Here is a 20,671-nt window from a genome sequence, read left to right as displayed (position 1 = left end):
TATTACTTTTGCTGCAGTCAGTCTGGAGAGTCAGGGCTCATTATGGGATTCTTGATCTTTACTGAAACCAACTGAAGTTAAGCAGGCACCTTAAAGGTAAGGAGTCAGAAATATTTCTTTGTTCTAGTCTCTCCCAAGCTCAGAAAGCTTTCCAATGTCTTACATCAAAGACAAATGTTGGAATTGCTGCCCTTTTTCCAGGAACCTCATGAGAAAACTCAGAAACTTTTCAGAATTTGTATCCTCAAAACCCATTTTCTGTCAATTTGTAGTTGAAGAGTTGATGGTTCAGGACTGTCACCTGCACCTGTGCAAACAGACATGAACTTTGCAAAAGAAATCTTCCACTAGGTTTCTTTTTTTCCCTGGAAGGTTAGAGCTGCCTTTAAGCACAAAACCAAGGTCTGGTCCCTTACCAGTAGCTCAACGCGCAACGTCAATGTGAAACCCTTCAACTCGGACATTGTGAGTATTCCTTCCTTCCTTTTTCTTTTGACTTGTACTTGAAGGTGTTGCACATTAAATTCTGTTAGACAGAACAGGACACAAGGCAGCACACAGGTATTTTTAGTGCCTAACCTAACGCATGGTGTAGATGGGTACAATCAGTGAGCATTAAGCTGCAGCTACAATGTTTTGAAAGCAAAGGACAATAATTCGATTTCTGGTAAAATATCAAGCATTAAACAAAGGTTTATGTTCCCACCATTTGTAATGGACTTTGCATTATGCATTCAAGCAGCATTTTGGCAACCTATCTGTCTGATGATGATGGCTTTTTGATAGAGCACTTTTACATTTAAGCTTGAGGAATAAACTCTTAAATAAGCCAACACATGAATATGCTTTTCTAGCTCTCCTTAAAGACATCTATTTCTATAAAGAACCAGACTTCTGAAGTGATAGGTATTATTAAGTGATCACTGCCAATCACTTTAGATCGTGGCAATACCTGTTTGAAAACCCTTTATGGCATATGCTTTCAAGACTGTGACAACTCTGTAATGTAAATAAATGTCTTCAAGCTTTTACTTCATCCAAATAAAAGTGGTTTAGCAAAATACATACATCTATTTTCAATATTGTTTTGTTCTCCAGATGACTGGGAACAGGCCAGGCACAACCCCCACAAAGCTGAACACCTGGGATAAAAGCACCAATTCAGGCAACCGCATTGATCTATCAGCAGTCTGACAGTAATACCAGCTTCTAAGTGAAAAATCAAGCCATACATTCAGGACCTCTGACACGGAATCCACCAGTTTTTCTTCACTGTTGATACCAGTAGAAAACTGCTTTTTTGATCACTGCCTAACAAATTGGAAATTGCCATATTGTTTTGTTGAGTAAATAGCCCTCATCTGCTTGCCTTCAAACTGTAACGCCTTCTACCACTTGGCTATTAGCAACAGATGTAATAATAGCTAGCACAGAAATACACTGGATGGTTTTGACAGCAACAATGAAAACACTAGGTATGCAAAAAGGGCTTACTGCTATCTGCATCATTCCAGCTCCCAGAACAGAGGAAAGGCAACATACCTCTGGAAAGATGAATTTTTATGCTTTAAAATGAAATGCTTCTCATTGTGATGTTGTAATGGGGCTATTCTGGTCTTGCTGTGCACTCTGTTTACATTTATTGCCTTACAGAATCCAATTATCAAAGTGGAAGCTTATTCAAAATACATAGTGTGGTGATTAATTTAAATGCTACAAGGAATCCAGGATATGAGCAAAGAAGCCTGTTCCACCTACCCAGCTCCCAGCGTGGGCATGGAATTAGCTAAACTAATATACACATATAATGTCTCTATGCACATAAACAGCACCTGTAACATGTACATGTCCTATATGTGGCCTACTGGTATTTTAGATATTCCTGTTTACATCCTACTTATAAAGGCAGAAGTGGCTAAGGGTATCCTAGAACGGTCCACAGCATTTCTATCACTGATCTGTATCTGTTCACATATTGCAAAGTATTTGTACTGCTTTGCCTGAAGCTTTTGGATGCAATCAACAGCTGTCCATTAAGTGCATTTCACAAATGCACTGTAGCTTTTGGAATCAAACTCTGGCACTGTGATTTATCTTTCCTCTGTTCTTGGTTAAATCAAGACACTGAATTCCAACCATAAAAATGTAACACAATGATATACTGTGAAGACAGCCGGACTACAAGGAAGTCTATGTATTGTTACCTACAGGCATCTTTTAAATAGGTCTCTGCAGAGTCTTTTGTGTTTTTAAACTCTGCTCAGCACTTAATAGCTTCTGCTTTAAAACTGCTATGAAGGATCTCTAAGGTGAAAAAAACCACTGTAATTTTTCTTTTGACCGGTGTTTTGTAGGTTCTCAGAGGTGGTTTCTGGAGCACCAATGATGCACCTTTCCAGACAGAGATAAAGCAGGACGTAAGCTCTGGAGCTGGTCAGAACCCCTAAATATGTGTCTTGCTCTGGGATTTACTCAGCGGCCAGGGGCTCCAGAGCAATTTCCAAAGATGAGTCCCCCTATGCAGAGTGGCTCTGCAGCCACATCTCCTTAGCCCCAGCTCTTCCCTGTTCACAGTAGCTGTCTCCCTAACTGATTTGCTGGAATCACTCCTTTTCACACTGGGCTATCAAAATAGTAAAGGAAAGGAAATAGCAAAAAAAGAGGTTGAAGATTTGCCTAAGAGGTTTTGTGTTGATCTTTTTTTTCTTAATTAATTGTTTGTATCTTCCGTGGCTCAGGCCATTTCTGCTCCCAGTGACTCTAGCAAGACATCTGCTATTGATTTCCAAGAGGAAAGATATTTGCACACTAATGTGCAGGGTGGAAATTGTGTATTGGATAGTAAATTTGTGAAGAAGAAAATAAAAGTAAATTGATCTGTGAGGAACAGGAACCATTTATCAATTCGAACTCAATTTAGGGACGTGTTTCATCCAGAAGACATGGAGCTGAAAGTTAGAAAACATCAATGCACTTCATTTCTGATCAGACCAAATCCCTTCCTACACTAAAAAAAATGATCTGTTTCAGTTTGGAGCAATCTTTTCTGCTTTCTCCTCTTCCTGGCCAAGACTTGTTGGTACGGCCACCAAACTGAAACCTCACAGTTAACTCAAATCTGTCTGAGGCTACATCTTTTAGTTTCACCAGATATATGCTGAATTTATGCAGCTGCAACAGAATGTGACATACCGTATATCACACATACACATGCATGAAACACATAGGCTGCTTGTGTTTCCTACTGCTCAATTACTCAACCTGTTGACAACGAACTCTAAAAGGCAGGTCAGTAAAAGCTGAGTATGTAAATGGCTGTGTCTTTACTTTGGTTTTTATGCATGGCTTTTTCCTTGCCTCTTCTGCATTGGATGTCCCACAGCTGTGTAAATATAGGGGCTGTTCTTGGCCTGAGAATGATTATTTTTTTCCCAAAAAAAGACAAAGAAGAAGGAGCTCTCTGAGTGTATGGAGGAGACTGCAACAGAACAGTACTGTGATAACAAGAGTTCAGTGTTTGTATGGTGTGCAGATGTGCAGACAACATATTTAAGCATATTTTTTTATATTGGAACATGTGGGGTTTTTGTGTGTTTTATTTTGGGGTTTGGGTTTTGTTTTGCTTTTTTACACTGTGACCATGGCTATAGATTTAAACCCTCTTTGATCCTTTCCAATCTTTGTGTTATAGCACAAACAGGTCTGTGAATGAACCAGGACATAAAAGCTTTTTTTAAAACAAATTCTTAGTTTTAAACAATATTCTCCTCTACCCGATTTTCATTGCCTGCATTTCCTCCTGTGCTCATACATGTATTGGTCCCCTGCGTCACTACCCAAGGTCCACTTGAAAAAAAACTCAACAAATGACAATTGCAACATACAAATGACAGCACTCTAAAGGGCTAAATCTGGTTTTCATCCAGGTATAGCAGACTTAAAAAGTGTTCACCAAGAAAGAAGAGCATTTTTGGCTTTCTACTTTTGAATGTGATTTAGATGTATTAAATACCGAGGGAGCATTTATTATCCTGTATCCACTGAGATCCACTGTGGATAACCTGCATCCCGTGCTTTAACTTTTGAACAATGTGATGAAGCAGTTTATCTTGTTCATGGCACGGGATGTTAAGGAGGTGGAACACTGCATTTGGAATACTGGGTTGGGGATAGTGTTTCTTCTGGGTTTGATAAACAAGTGAAAAAAGTCCAAAAGCACAAATGTGTTTTGTTGCCATCTAAGTCCACTCCTTTTGTTTGATTTAATGTATTTTTGTTGTTACTGAATGCAACAAATGTACTGAATAAGAAATGCTCAAATGAATCTTTAAACAATCTCTTCCTGCCCTCAGCCTTTTGAAGCCTGAAAATCTTGCAGGTTATTTATGGCTTGTATATAGCAGCTATTGCAGTATTTTTCTTTCAGGACAGCATCATTTTGTCAATGGTATGAAATCTTAATTGAATGAGATGTGAGTTTTAAAACATGTAATGTAGCCAGAATGACTTTGCCAGTAAGTAGTAAAATAATTTAGTTTTATTGGGTTTCACCTCAAAATAAACAAGAAGTCTTACTTTCCTAAAAGAACTTTGCATTTGTTCAAATTATTCTTTTGACATGGATTATAAACAACAGCATAACAATTATGGCTCCCTATGAGTACCAAGGTGGTGATTAAACAAGCAGAGCTTTTCTGACATGAGAAGTCCTGCTATATGCATCAGGTGTGCCAACTGTATAGAAGTTAATGCCCACTGAATATACTGAGAGAAGTCATTCCTTCCCCTTAGGGAAAGCAGCCTATTTTATGAAGCAGCTGCTGCAGATTATTTCTTTTAACCCAACTATTTCAGTAACCTAGTCAAGGTCAGTTCCTAGGTAAAAAAATTCGATTTATGGACATGACAAACAGATTGTGTCTCAGCCACAGAGGGTAAAACTCTCAGCAGTGTGTGTGTACGAGTGTAAAATATATATACATTTATATTTATTTACTTCTCTATGAGGGTGGTGGGGCCCTGGCACAGGTTGCCCTGAGAGGCTGTGGCTGCCCTGTCCCTGCCTATGCCGGAGGGTTGGAACTAAATGAGCTTTAAGGTCCCTTCCAACCTGAACCATTCTAGGATTCCATATAGATACACAAAGTCAGATATACACTGACACACACATTTCACATATATATAAATATATGTATTAAAACCCCAAAACCCCAACATATTTCAGAAATCTTCCTACCACCACACCACCATCTTCTCTGTTTGCTGGAGTTGGGGACAGATATTTTGCTGCACACACGATAATTAATTTTCCATGGCAGTTTGCACTCTCCTGCAACCCAGTAACTGTAGCAGCTGTCAATCAGCCACTACCATCCATGGTTTGGATGCTGGGGAGCACAGCAGGCATGGTCAGAAAGGACAGCGTGTCAGGAACACCGGGGGTTTGCTCTGCTGTTGCCCAGCTCAGTGACCTTCAGCAAGTAACTCCCTGACTATGTGTTTATCCCACCAGTGAAATGACAATAACAATACAGCCCTCTTTGTTCAAACTGCTTTGAAACTCACAGTTGACAAACAGAGTATTTATTATTAAATCCTAATGCTACACAATGGTTTTGTTCTTTCACCTATTGCTGGCTGCAGTGCTGAGAACAAAAGGATTGTATGGCTGGCCCCCAACCTTCACCCTGTCCCCCCCAGCCACTGCATCACATATTTATGCCCTGCTCAGTCACTCTATAGCAGGGTAATGGGCATAATGACGTGCATTACAAAAACTGATGTTTTTTTAATTAATGCCTACTGTATTAAAGCTTGACTACTACACTTTTATCTGGAAATGATAATGTAAATCCACAAATGATGTATCTCAAAGAACAAAGAGATCCACAAACGCAGCATCACAGGGGTGCAGGGCTGTAGATGACACCTTTTCAAGGTAAAAGCTAGTTCTATTATGATTAATAGGCTGCCAGCTGCTTCCTCTATGTTGCATTGCTGTGTATATGTGGTGGGGTGATGATGAGATGTTAAATAGGAGGGGATTTAGGTGATGAAAAATAACCAATTATATCCTGAAAAATTAAAGGTTGGCATTCAGATGAGAAAGGTGTTTCATCATCTTTTAATACCTATTACAAAGAAACCTTTTCTCCATTTGTATCCCTCTGAACCATGTTGTAAGGCATACACGAAAGAATGCTCTGTTGCTATTCTGTGGAACATAGAGGGTATTTTTAACATTTTTCATTCATGACAGGATAATGAATTAGATAATTTTGGCACTGCTTTACATCATGTTTGCCTTTAAAAACGTATTCATTATATCCATATTATGCTTGGATGAGTCAGTGTAGTATGTCATGGATAGCTATTGCTATACTTGCCCTTGTTCACACTATTTTCTTTCTCAATAATCCCATATGTTCTTGGAATTCAGGGGCCAGATTTCACCTTGTCAAGGGTGATTACAAAACTAAATATACCACTGACATCAGCATCTTCACCAGGTGCTGACACAGGACAGAACTATTGAGTCATAAGACACTTTTAAGCACTGCTCAGTGCATCTTTACCAAAGAGCCTCCATCACCAACTGCTAATTTGCTAAAGGTAATTCCCAACAAAGCACTCTCAGGCTAATTTACCTATACACTAAAGGCAACCAGAATTTTCTGTGCATACTGTACAAAAGCAGGCTTCACTGGGCACTGCACATGTCCCTTAGCATTCTCCAACGTAAACATTTGTTTATCTCTACTGCAGAACATGGAATAATGAAGAAAACAGTTCAAGCCAAATAAAGGCAGCACAATGAGCAACTGTCACTGCAAAAGCCTTAAATTTAGTTTGTGCCCAGCTCACAATACGCTGGAGGAAAACGCACTATAAAACACAACCAAACTTTTGCCCTCCGAAGAATGTCTTGAGTTAAGCAGCAAAGAGTTCCTTGGGAATCTGGGCCTTACGCAGTAGGATTTTGGCAACTTAAAATTCATATTATATTGACTATAGCATGTTCCCTCCTGGCATTCTTGATTCAGATTCTGCACAGGTCAATGCAATGTGAGCACGTCTTCTCACTTAGCCAGTTGTGTGTCACTGATCTGTCATGTTTTACCATGTCCAAAAGGAAAATTAAGGGGGGGGGGGGGGGGATGTATGGGCATGTGGTCATAGAGGAAAAAGGGCAAAGCTCTGTCCTCACGCTGGTCTCACACTCTGCTGATGACTGTGTGGGAGGCTTTAGGATCTGAGGTTTAGCATCTGTGAATATCTGCACAGATGGCTGACTGAAGCAACAGCAAAAGTATCTGTAGACTGTGTTCCACAATTGGTGAGCTTGCATTGAGATTATACATCTGAAATTTTAATACATAATACACAGTCAATAGAACACTGCAAGTTCAACCCCATGGTGCAGGGGTATTTTTCAGTGCTATGTTTTTATATGCCTAAAAGGCTGCTCAGTATTGCCTGCTAGCAACAGCAAATCAACGTACAGCATGAAAAGGTCTCCCAGAATCAGTTCTTAAAAGCCAGACTATCCATTATTGGTAGTGATGCTATAAATAATTTCTTATATCTTCAAACTAAGGGGATATCAGAAATAGTGGCTGATTATCACTTGGCAAAAAGTAAGTTTAAGTTGGGAACTCTCTAAGCAGCTTGCTGAAACCTTTAGTGTTCATCAGTTTTAGGAAGAGTGTTCAATCACAGCCTGAAAGAGAAAAGTTAACTAAAGATTTCAGAACTTCTGTGTAGGGCAAACGGTACCCAGAGAATATCGGTGTGCAGATGATATACACTGTGTGGAGAAGAAAATTGAGTAAAATGTTGGTAACACCAGCAACTAATAACCGACTAAATCATGCTCATGTGAAAGAGCCTACACACAGTAAGGAAGCGTTGGTCAGTGCTCTGAAAATACTGACTGGCAAACCTCCTTGGAATATTCATCTTTTGACCACATTGGCCATACACACACATATCACACAGGAACCCCTCCTGAAGAGCACAAACTTTTGAATAGATAGATATACCCATTAACTCCAGTGGCTCTTTGAGGCAAAGTCTGCTATAGAAAGGATATTGTTGCTTTAACTTACCCCAACCAGCTGGGGAGGTGCTGATGCTGGATGAGAGAATGGAAAAGGGAACAAGACCCGTGTACCCCCTGACATACCGACTGTCCACGCAGCAACAGCAGGTCCCGCATCAGCACAGACATCACCATCCTCCCATGCCCTGAGCCAGCAGGTGTGTAGCACAGCACAGAACACACCGTGCTTCTCACCAAGAGCCCCTAGACCTTACAGCTGCTAGGAGGTCAGTACAAACCCCAGAGACTCCCCTGCTGCCAGTGCTGGTCATGTTCAGCAGCACCCGATGCAGGGTTCTGCAGCACTCTGCACTGCCTCGCATGCACACACAGACATGGGGTCAGGTGCTGACCCCCCACATTTGTATCAGTAAATGCTTCATCATTACCTCATGGAACGTGCACTCCTCACTAGCATGGCTGTATTACAGTTCCTGTATCATCCTTTTTCTTTCACTGCTTATGTACCTTCAGGACAGACCCTCCCCCATTAAAACCAGAGACTGCCCAGCAGTAACAAATTTGCACCATTTACATTTTGCAGAGGAGAGCACAGCATTTCATTCTACAGGCACAGCTGCAGAGCCAGTCCTATTACATGCCCTATACCTCTTCTCTGCCACAGCAGTTGCTGCTTCTTTCCATAATACTGTCAAGGAACTTGCACTCTCTCAAACCCATTAAGGAAGATGAATCATCACAGAAAAAGTCACGTCAATGTGTTTGCCAAAAAGCCACCACAGTGAAACAGTGCAGCCTTCCTCTTTTTTTCTCATGTAGGGGAGCAGGAATCACCCAGAGGTCACAAATCTGGATTCCTGCATTCTGTTCTACAACGTAGCTGGAAGGTACGTGTGAAAGCTGCTCTCTGCTTGTCTGAAGAGTCTCCAGTGTACAGGTTGTTTATATCAAAATCGGTTATTGCTTACACTTACTGAATTGTCTGCCTCAGACACTCGATACAGGATACATTTGTGCTGCAAAATAAAACACTCATGCCGTGTGCTGCCATCCTAAGAGCAGAGTGGCCACTTAGGAGGATTTTAGTGGACAGTAAAGGGTAATAGTTGCACCACGATTTCAAACGTCACTTCTATGATCTTCTCTTTAAATCTGTGATGGCTGAAATCAAAGCAGCTTCTGAAATAATACTTATTTTCTAGTCTATCCAGACCAAACCCATGAAAAGAGCAGGCCCTACAAAGCCAGGCACTGAAAAGCCTGAAGTCCAGCACTTGCTGCCTTCTGCAACTGGAGTTCTGCTCTGGGGCTCAGCTCCTGGTGCCAGCAGCCCAAAAAGCTGGCACACAGAGAAGGCCTTGCCTAAGGCAATGGGAAGAAAGCATGAGACAAGAAAAACACCCCTGGTCCTGTTTCCTGAAGCACAGCAGTCTTGCATGCAGGCTGAAAGCAAGGCTCCCCACCCCAGCTGGGCTCCTGGCACTGACATGGCACCAAGTGCCCGCTCCCTCACAGCATCACTCAGTGCCTCACTCGCTCCCCTGTGCTCTGCTTCCCACCCTGCTGTCAGAAAGTCACAAAACGGTTTGGGTTGAAGGGACCTTAAAGCTCATCCAGCTCCAACCCCTGCCACGGGCAGGGACACCTTCCACTGAGCAGCTTGCTCCAAGCCCCTGTGTCCAACCTGGCCTTGAACACTGCCAGGGATGGGGCAGCCACAGCTTCTCTGGGCACCCTGTGCCAGCGCCTCAGCACCCTCACAGGGAAGAGCTTCTTCCTAATACCTAAATTCACGTGTGTGTGCAGAGCAAACTTTGTGAACCAACAGCCTGCCTTTCCTCTGTAACTGTTACATTAGCCATAACTTGTAATGACAAACAACAAAACATTTTGTAGAACTTTTAATAGCATCTTCCTATTAGGTAAATGTTTGGTACTATGAACATCTAACTGTTCTTTCTGCAAGAAAAATACAGTCCCTCCTGGATGTGCATCAGCACAATAATTTAACATGGAAAGAAATACCGAAATACCAGATAATTTTCTTCCTACATATCAAAGCTCTTCATTTAATAGACCCATTTTTCAGATAACAGCCTCAGTAATGGCACTACAAGAAATGCTCATCAGGAAGCTCAAAACAGCTAAACTCTAGTTTCCTTTGGTGTACTGTAATTTGCAAATCACTGTACTTTCCAAGATGAGAAAGTAAGAACTAAGAGAAGCAGTTTGAGGAGAAAAAGCAAAGAAAACCCAACCCCAAAACCAGAAAACTGCCATGCAAAAGGAGTAATACAAAGGCACACTGCAGCCTCATTCTGTATCTGAGACACAGCAACTCACTTTGCTCTGTGGAAGTAATGTACAACGCTCACACTGCATATACAGATCTTCAAACTCTCCCTGCCACCAGCACAGTAGGAGCCCAGCCAAACCCATCTGATTTTAGTTAAGAAACATCCCTGCAGACACAGGGGACACAGGGTCTGCTCACAGGTCACAGAGCACATTAACTCCCTTTTCAAGGGAACAGAGCTATGTGTCTGCGAGGGGCAGAGCTGATGGGAAGTGCCAAAAAGAAAGATATTTACTCATCTGCTAAATTAGAAACTCCCATTAAGCACAGTAGAGCTGCTCACCTGCTGCCATGGCCAAACCCACTGTTACCCCTTCAAGTTTTAACTGCCAGAAAACAACAAAATTCTCATACACGATAACAGTGAAACTAAAGCATAACAACACATCTGTGTAACCAGGATGTCTGCTTATGTCTGAATAAGATGCAAGCTGGATCAGAGCTATGGCCCCTTCCTGAACTGCATAAATGGACAGCAGCCTGGTTTTGAGCAGTCTGAAACCTCAGTTTTCATCTGACCACTAACTGCATTTTGATCCTTACTGCACGTTCAGTTTGAATTGTACTTTCAGGTCAGGAAATTGTAAAATAAACCTACTCAAAACCCCTGAATTCCAGTTATTTGTTTGGCACTTAACATTCTTCTCAAGTGCATCATTACCACGATGCACCTCCCACAATGCTTTAAGAACAACTTCGGGTTTAGTCGCTTGTGTAGTCACTCCCCACATGTTTCTCTTTCACTTACTTGGCATTATCTATCCAAGTGAAGCCAGAGCAGATGTAATAAACAATAGACATTTACCTCCTACATGGTCTACAGGCACTGCTGCTTTTGCAGTATTAATTTTGGGACTTGGATAGGGAAGAGGTTGTGTTACTTCCACTTCTACCTTCTGCTATTTCTTCCTAAGGATGGTGGGGTTTATATACCTTTCCTATGGATGGTGGGGTTTAGACAGTGGGGTTTATACTTACAAGTCAAACCATACTTGTCTAGGATGTGTGAGGCAGCTGGTGTCTGCTTATAGTGATCAAATACATTCACAGGTCTTGTTCCCTTCTTCATTCTTTCAAAATGGTTACTTCCCATAAACACCTCTCTAGTTTATTTAACTCCTCAGGCATTTCTCACTTAGTCTTGCCATCACTTACATTAGGTATTGCAAACATCCACCTCTGCAATGCCTACGGTTTCACTTTCTCCTTTTAACATCTGCATCTGACACTGCTCAGCCTGGCTGGGGAGATTGAGGTTATGTGTTAAAGAGGAATCCGTGGCTATCTGTAAAGCCCCGGTGGTAAGTGCCTTATTTGTAAACACTCATTTACAGAAATCCATACTTGGCTGAGAGTTTTCTGAAAGCACCCTCTCCATGAGCCTAGATGGCTCTGTGAAGTACATCCTGAAGTGCTGTGAACTGCCATCAATTAGTCAGGCAACTCCTGCCACCCGAGAGCCCATCTCCTGACTTCTCCAGCAGCTAATTCCCAACATTAGAGCCTTGCTGCTGGCTTTGACTCAGGTCCTTACCCCCCCTCTGCTCTTTGGCTCAGGATTGTTCTGGCCCTCGGCTTCCTTCTGGGCTGGACTGACATTCTGATGGGCAGCTGCTCCTCAATCACCACCTCTCAGTGCTTTACTTGCTTTTATGCTTTGAATTTGGCATGTGATGGATGCTGGGGCTCTTGAGATAGCTGTTTCTATGGAAGCTTTTCTCCTCCACATAGATCAAGGGCACAAACTTCTAAGTGGCTGGTTTGAATTTACTAAAACTGGTTCTCTAACAAAACGATTAATATTGCAAAACTATGCTTTGCCCCAGAAGTTTCTAAAGCCATTTGGAGGCAGGAGCACAGAAAGCCCAGTCACTGGGTCCAATTCCCTGCAAACACAACGGGCACTGGAAGATGACTAGACTCCCATTAATAAAGGTTATTTTCCCCTTTGTTATTTAAAAATCAGCAGAGTACTGTGGGAACATGGCCTTGTCCAGGTCCTGGCTTATATCCCTGACTTGAGGCACGCTCTGCTTGGATGCTTCTTGCCACCTCTGCAACTTAATTACTCTCTGCTCTCACAGTCTGCAAGGGTGCAGCAAAAAAAGAAAAAGGATTTATCTGAAGCAGAAACCCCTCGATCCCGACATCCACAACATCTTGATTTACTCTGCCTCAGATATGCACAGCTTCAATCTGCTGCGCTTTCCTCCAAGCCACAGAACATGCTCAACCCCAGCAAGCACACGGGGGCTGCTCCCCAAGTCTGGCTTGTGCTAACAGCAGGTCTGCAGTCTCTATGGCAACCCAAACTGAGAGCAGCACTTACAAGGGATCTTCTTATTAATAATTTCATTGGCATTCAAAAGAAATCACAAGACCCCTTAGCAAAGGCTTTGTCAGGGCTCCTCTGCCATAAGATACCAGAAAAGCATCTTTTCATTAGCAACTTGCCCCAGGCAGCAGAACTCCACCTTCTACCACTGGTTGGACTTGATTCCCTCAAACTGCTTCCAGAGACCCCAACTTTCCTGGTCTCACATTACTCCTCCTGAGCCTCAGTCAGTAAGAAATGATGTTTTGCTGTTCTAGGAGCTGAGGTACCATGATCATAAGCATGAGGGGAATCCCTTGATGGATCTACCAGATGATGAATGTAGTAAAATCCACCACATCTTGGACCAAAATTCACTTCTCTTTAGCAGCTGAGGAGGTATCGGAAGGCTTAATGACAGAACAGTAAACTGTGCTCTAATCTGTGAAAAGTATTCTCTTGAGCAGTTTTGTGTGCAGTATTTACAGTGCTTATTAGCTAGTCATTATTATTATAAATGCAAATAATACTGATGATGACAGTAGTGTTTAGGGGCTAGCAAGAAACAAGGCTGCATAAATACAAAGTAATAGCCAGACCCCTTGCTGGTAAGTAGGATGGATGTGGAAACTCAGTGAAAAATGAACAGTAAAAGCTTTGTGTGATACAGCTCCCCTGAGTTTACCTGCTGGTCCTTGTGCTGACACTATGATTAGTAAGAGGAGTTTCTAGAAGTGGCTCTATAACCTGTTTTTATTAATCACAAATATTTATACAATGCCTAGAGGCAAGAATCCAAACCAGAACCCCACGGTACTGGTGGCTGTATGTACACTTAAACTTACAGGGTTATTTTCCAAAAGAGTAGATAGCCTAAATGGATGTTCATGCTGCCACAAGAGATGGAAAAGGTGACAGGAATTCTGAACAATAGCAGGAAGACTTCATCCAGCATGTTAATGATACTGTTTGAAAGAAAGACATTGCGAGGGTGAATAATAACTTACTAAACCACAGTAAAGCACTGAAATAAACCTATTACCTAGAAATCTATTTTCAAAACATGACGACTGACTCCATGTAATGTTTTAATTTGTGCAATTATAAGGTAACTATGAAAACAATTAAAATATGCCAGTCTCATTTCTCTCCTAGCAGGACTGAAAATACGCTATAAAGCTTTTAATTTGGGAATTACACGGGAATTTACAACCTGTGAATGTCCATGACTGAAGTTAAATCACCTGGCCCTAAATCATCCTAAAGCTACCCCAATCACCTCCTTACTTCCCATGTGCCTTAGCATAGTTTCCAGGAGGACCTGCTCCATGACCTAGCAAGGCACAGAGGTGAGACTGACTGGCTTGCAGTTCCCCAGGTCTTCCTTTTTTCCCTTGTTAAAAATGGGGATTACGTCAGTCAGTGGGAATGTCACCGAACTGCCACAACTTCTCAGATCTGACAGATGATGGTTTGGTCAGCCAATTCCCACGGACTTGCGCACCTTCCGGACCCTTAGATGTTCTCAAACCTGATCTACAGTGGGCAGTTCTTCATTCTCCCAGGCCCTTTCTTTCCCTTCTATGACTTGGGTGAAGGACCCAAATCCCTCACTGTACAGTTACTTTCCCAGCAGTATTCAGAACCAGCAGAAGATGACAGAAATTGTTGGTACTAACAGCAGTAAGCTCCAGATCAGGCCTCGACTTACACCAGTAGCACTGAAAAGAGCCCTCCCTAATTTTCAGTAAAGGGAATGACAACATGTTAAAACAACCAGACACAGCAGTCAGAAATGAAGAGGATAAAAGACTTTTGCTTCTGCTTTTGCTACAGAATATGAATAGTTCCCAAATCTATTTTGAAACATCAAAATATCAGAACAAAAGGGGAGGAAAAAAAAGGGGAGGGGGGGGGGGTGGGTGGGAAGAAGAAGAAGAAGGAAAGTAATCCTCACAATTTACCAGCCATTACAGCAGTCAGCATTCCTGGAAAAAGACAGTCCTGGTTTATGATCCAAATTACAGATAAGAGCTAGCAACAAAGCAAACAGAATAAGAAATGTTATTTTATATAAGTGTGAGAAAAGCATGTCTCAGAGCAAGCCCAGTTCTCTGTCAGGAAACATGACATTTACCATCAGTCTTATGAGAAGTAGGTAAAAGAGAAAAATAACAGGTGGTTGATGGGAGAAATAATAATTTTGCCTCCCATCTATCTAGAAGGGCAAACTGAGGAAAGCTGCTGTTCTGCACCTAGCACATGTTTCATTCTATGTAAGCACAGGTTTACTAGAGGAGCTAAAGGAAAGTGGAGCCCTTCCCACCCTCCCAACTATTGCTGAAGTAAGAACAGTATCCTTTGGATAAATGAAGATTTACCTGTATCTTTCACTGAAAGAACTGATTGCATCAAAAAGCTTGTGTAGCTGTTGGTCTTGAATAGAAGAGTTTTCTATGTATGCCACTCTAGTCAGGCCAAAAGGTGCTTATTAAACATTCTCAAGTGGTCCAACTCACAGACCAAACTGTTCGTGGAGTCCAGTTACAGAAATACACCAAAGATGCAAAGTTGCTTATTTGTTCTCCTTCTAATACATAAATTCTATGAGATAAATGGGTTGTGATAACTTCAATGTTTAGTATTCTAAGACTGGTTCTGTTTTTCACTATTTTATTTATTCCTCATAAACTTGCAACATTTTTTCCAATTTCCTTATTACTGCCAGCTATAACACGGTAGAAATTTCCCTTCTTAGAATTTACATACTTAGGTTATTTGCTCCCGATGATACCCTTTTCCTTATAGTTAAGAAGGCTTAAAGACTTGCATCCAGCCGAACGTAAATGAGTCATATATATCGCTGTCAGAGTCTGTCTAAGGAGTGATTTGTGACTACCCTTTCTCCACTTCTCATCCAGGCAAAAATCATTAGAAAAGATTTAATCAAGAAAGAGTAATGAGCTTGAGAGAAGCTGGCCAGACAAATGAGAAAATCACTTGACTTCTGTTAAAGATGTTGGATTTTGAGTTACACCCTACATTTTTTATTAAGTTAATATAACCTCGGTTGTCTGTTTCAGCTGAACTCCTGTTTCCTACCTATAAGTCAAACTGTAAGTCAGATGCAAGTCTGCTCTTTAGGGATCTGTGTATGCCCGTGAGTATATATCAATATGCATACATACATTTAATCCTGTAGATTAGAAAATCGAAGGTGTTTTGGCCCTAATATCTGACTTCTTCTTATCTACAATCTTGCTGCAAACTGCAAACCCAGATTAGAAAGGCCAGGATGCCTACAAATGCTGCCAGTACTTGGGCATTTTTGATTTTTCAAGTAAATGAGTCTTAGGAGGATGAACAACCAAAGAGAAACAGTCATTTATTTGATGTGTTTTCTTATGTGATAGAACATGCAATGAACTAGAAAGATGTGTATCAAACCCTGCTTCTGGTAAGAATTCCAACATTGGAGTAAGCCACCCCCACACTTCCAGAACTACTTTTTGTATTCAGGTCAAACACTCAAATGTTCTTGGGAAACAAACATACAAACAGACCCCCTTCCATCAAAGTTTGATGCTCAATTCAAGTAAACGATGTGATTATCTTTTTTTCCCATTGCTCAGCTCAGTATGTATTTGTGGTTCGCTAGCCACCAGCAAGGAGTCCAGCTCAAGCCATTACTGTTTAAGACATCCATTTAGAGTACATGCCATTTCACTTCAAAAAGGGAAAAATTACAAGGCCTTTATGCAGAAACGCAATTTCCAAATGGAAATGTAAGAGGAGGAAGAAAAATATTTGCAGAAAGCAAGCACAGATGCTGTATCTTCAGAGTATTTCTATTCCATACATGAAAAGAATTCCTTTCTCTACCTCAGTATTGTGTTTTCACATCTCCTAGTGTAAATCTTATTCTGGTTTTGTGCCATGCTGATCCATCCACTCTCTAATGAATACATGAGGGACATTACCAGGCAGTCTAGAAATACAGAGGTGAAAAACTAACATTTTGCAGCAAGCTATATATCCTCTGAAGTGCAACCTCTTCCTCACATTGCATTTTATCATGAAGAAAACTATACTTCAGGAACAAGGCCTTAACCTTGGAAAAAACAAAACCCCACCATGAGTTACACAGCAGTCCATCAGCCTTAAATCATTTACCCCACTCTGATGAATCTGTTCTGAGAACTATTTAAATGAATGCTTCCAATAGAAATATGAAAGGTAAGGCTTAAAGGCAGGACAAGAAATCTTATTCAGAAGGTCACTTCTGTCCCTCTGTTGCCACTACACACTAGAGTCTCTAGAGTGGAACAAAGTGAACTAAAAAGGTACATCAGTCTGGCATAAAGACAATTTTCTGTACCATTCCATATTTGCTTGAATTCAGATGTAAAAGCCTTTGTCTATTTCCTTTTCAAAATCAAAATAACTTAAGAGTGCCTTATCTCAAACACGCATAGTCCAAGAAAGTGCATATGGTAGTAGATACCCTCAGAGATCAGAAGGGCAACTTGGGCTGGTTTCATCCTGAATGAATTAAAATAGTTCAAAGGCTACTGAAGATGATGCTACTGATAGCATCTTCTTAAATAAAAAACGTTCTACCCTTATGATTTTTAAAGAACAATCAATTTTCTCTACCACTGAACTGTCCTGGATTGTATAAACAGGAAACTTCTCTAACATAAACAATAATACTTTCCTGTCTCTCAGATCATTTCAGAGCATGATGAAACAATTACTGTATCAGTGTTTGCACTAGGAACATCACTGACTGGGCTGCATCTCCCCAGGATCATTTTCATAAAGGTTCTTTTCTCTGTCTTGCAAAACAGGGCAGTGAAGTGTAAATTCATAGCTCAGTGTCTCTTGCTAGTAACATCGCAATATAGCCCTCCCCACCTCATAGTGTCTTCGTACAAGAACTTCCTTCATAGACCAGTATTTCTCTAATTAGAACTTGTCAAACAGTCTATTTCCAGGGCAAACTGGGAAAAAAAGCCTCAACCAACCACCTTGGTCACATTATCCAAGCAATATGTTACAAAACAAATACACTGGAGCCTTGCCCAGTCCAGGACATTCTGAAGCAAAAAGCTTCATTCAAAAGGACCTTAGAGCCAAGAACTATAAAAACAGCTCTTGGAAAAGTGGGTACCTAATGTTGTTACAAAATCTAAACGGAAATAAATGCCTTATGGAAAATAACTCCCCTTCTGCCCTTTCACAACTACAAGTCTGTGATCCCAGTGAGGCTGCTTCACCCACACATCACGTTTTAGCTCACAAAATACTAATGTGCAAAACTGATTTTTAAAAGGGTAGGAATTGAACCAAACTGCCACTTTTAGTGAAGTCTCACTGTTCCTCCATTGCCATTCTCTCACATTTATTGATGTTATCCCTCTCTAGCACCTAGTTTTAAAATGCAAGTATGCATTTTTTGCTAGAGCATCAAATGTTTACTCTGTGTATACATTAGGTGCACAGAGTACTCCTAGCCCCAATTTCTGCTTAGTGCCTTGCAGTGCTATCGTAATACAGTAATAAAGAGAACTGTAATAATAATATCAAAATTACGAAAGAACATTAAGAACGCATATCTAGAACTAATATTGTTCATCCACAGTTTAATAGGTCCCTTAATTTCCCCTAAAATCACCAATGCAGGTCAGGTAGGAAAGAGAAGAAAAAGCAAAACCTTTATACTAGCTCTCATGTTTGAGTCAAATTTATGAGTCTTGTAAAATGCAGACTCGTCTAATAGCTGAAGAACTTGGAAAATCCACCTTACTCAGGGTCACACAAAAAGCAGTGGAGTTGGTACTTGAGCCCAGGTCTCAGGAAAGGCAGCTTTGTTCCTTCCTGTGAAGAAGACCTACGCTATCCTACGTCTGCGTGACCAGCCCAGCTAAGGAAGCACCAGGTACCTCTTCATCTGCACAGCCAACCTTGCCACAGCCAGAAACACTGAGGTGGATATGAACATTTCCAAACATACACAGTTTAGATGTGGAAGAACCTTGAAAGCAACAGACGGTGGCACTTTCTGTTTTGGGGGTTGTTTCTTTTAAGGAAAACCCAAAGGTAATAGGTACTTGTAAAAAATTCCTCTATGGTCACAAATGACAGCTAATGATTTGCCTTTCCCTTCCTGACCACTCTTAAGGGTTTCCTCCTTGAGGATACTGCCATTTCTGAAGGTTATGGTGCCATATGTCACACTATCAAAAGTCTTAGAAAGGATAAAGTAACTGCATTAACACGTTCAGATTAATTCAGTTCCTTAATTTCCTAATATAGGCTTCATGCAATGGGTGGGATTCAGTAAAATTTTTGATAGTTCCAGAGAAGCTAAATTTCAGATGTTTTATTAAAAGGAAATACTGCTGACAGACCCTGTCAAGGAAGGCATCTATTTACCTACTCAAGCTAGATTTCAATTTACATAAAACTTCAGGATTATTGTCAATATTTAAAAATCTGATTCAATCACAGAGAGAGACCTAACCCTTATCCTAAGAGTCAAACTCGGAGAAAGGCTGGAATAAGCTCTATGCAGTCACTGAACTCCTATCACTGAACAATCCTCTAGCTTCTAAAACTGATCAAACCTTCTTCAGCTTCAAATCTAGAGCATGATTCTGGAATTTTCACAGGTGACTATGACCTACATCCCCAACTACTCAGGGGGCTCAAAGTCACAAATAGAATACATCTTGGTTATTCTCTTTCTTCTAAGCCCCCACCAAAAGCCTGAGCAGACCTTGAGAAGCAGAATATCAGAGCAGCAGTGGAGTTTTTCCAACTAATTCAACAGGTCCCTGCTTCTCATTTCTATTCTAAACAAAAGGGGGACTGTGTGCAACCTAGAGTTAAAAAGTCAAGTGAAGGCCCCTCTCAGAATAAAAGCAGAACTGCAAACAGCCAAATGTTAATAGAACAATCTAAAATCTGTTTATTACTGGGACAAAGAGCAAGCAGCTCCCATGCTTCCTGACATTCTGGTTTAAGACCCTTCTCCCAGGCAGGCATAAGCAACCAAAATTATTATCAACAGAATGAGCTGGAGTACTTGCTGGTGTTGACTCTTTTAACTGCTAAAAGCAGGGCAGTTAGTGTTGGGGCACAGTGTGTAGGATACAGTGTGATCTGCTTTCAAGCAATGCAAGCTGCTCAATGCTGAACATAGAACAAGCAAGGAGAGCTAGTGTATTCATATCTTTCGCATGGGACGTGAATGGGTGGTGTGAGCAGGCGGTGGCACTGGGCAGTCTCAAGAGCACAGGAGCTCTCACACAGCACAAGGCACAGCATTATCTTTTTGGCCTGGTTGTTTCTTCTGCAGGTACTTTCCTGCAATTACACACACAGTTCAGCACAATATACAAACAGAGAATCTCTCTTCATTTACAGACGGCATTTGATCAGTGCCTCCATGTACCAATTAGACCCTGTTGAGTAAACAGCATGGGCACTTTTGTGATTTCTGCTTAAACTGAATTCAAGCCTAACCTGGGTATTTTCTAATATGCTGCTGAGTACCCAGCTGCATCTTTAGGCAGCCAGATTCAGTTTTTTTCATGCCACTGCCCTAAGCATCACAAGGGACTTGAGCAACTAAATCCTGCTTTCGTGAGTGACTTGGCAGATGGAAATCCAAGTAGTAGAAGGCACTGAACAACTCTTAAAGTTCAACTGACATGGGCAAAGACATTAAAGTATGCTTAACCCCTCAATGCAAATGAATACCCAGCAAAATGTGCAAAAAGCAACTATGATCCAACTACTTTCAAAAGATGTTTTTGAAGATACAGCTATGTGGGTTTGCCCCCATGTCACTTAATGATGTGACTCACATGCCTGAATCAGCTAGAAGCTTCCAAAAATGTTTCCTTATTCCTTTCTGTAAAATGCAATTCAA

At 41.2% G+C, this 20,671-nt stretch overlaps 1 protein-coding gene and 1 long non-coding RNA gene across 4 annotated transcripts in view; one reads left to right on the top strand and one right to left on the bottom strand.

Moving 5' to 3' along the window:
- Positions 1–1,688, top strand: part of ADGRD1 (adhesion G protein-coupled receptor D1) — a 140,521-nt gene extending 138,833 nt beyond the window's left edge. For all 3 annotated transcript variants that reach the window (XM_057414921.1, XM_057414922.1, XM_057414920.1), the window contains 2 exons: positions 373–465; positions 1,099–1,688. In XM_057414921.1, the coding sequence (XP_057270904.1) occupies positions 373–465; positions 1,099–1,194 (189 nt within the window). In that variant the 3' untranslated portion in view covers positions 1,195–1,688. The remainder of the gene's footprint in view (positions 1–372; positions 466–1,098) is intronic.
- LOC130602244 (uncharacterized) overlaps positions 1–20,671 on the bottom strand; it is a 61,536-nt gene that overhangs the window by 5,955 nt on the left and 34,910 nt on the right. The window lies entirely within an intron of this gene.

The sequence above is a fragment of the Pezoporus wallicus genome, unplaced genomic scaffold (genome assembly GCF_028554395.1).
Source record: "Pezoporus wallicus isolate ANWC-B61680 ecotype Strahan unplaced genomic scaffold, APGP_CSIRO_Pwel_v1 contig_8047, whole genome shotgun sequence".
Taxonomy (NCBI): Eukaryota; Metazoa; Chordata; class Aves; order Psittaciformes; family Psittacidae; genus Pezoporus; species Pezoporus wallicus.
Note: the sequence above shows the minus strand (reverse complement) of the source record. Positions and strands in the feature narration are given on the sequence as shown.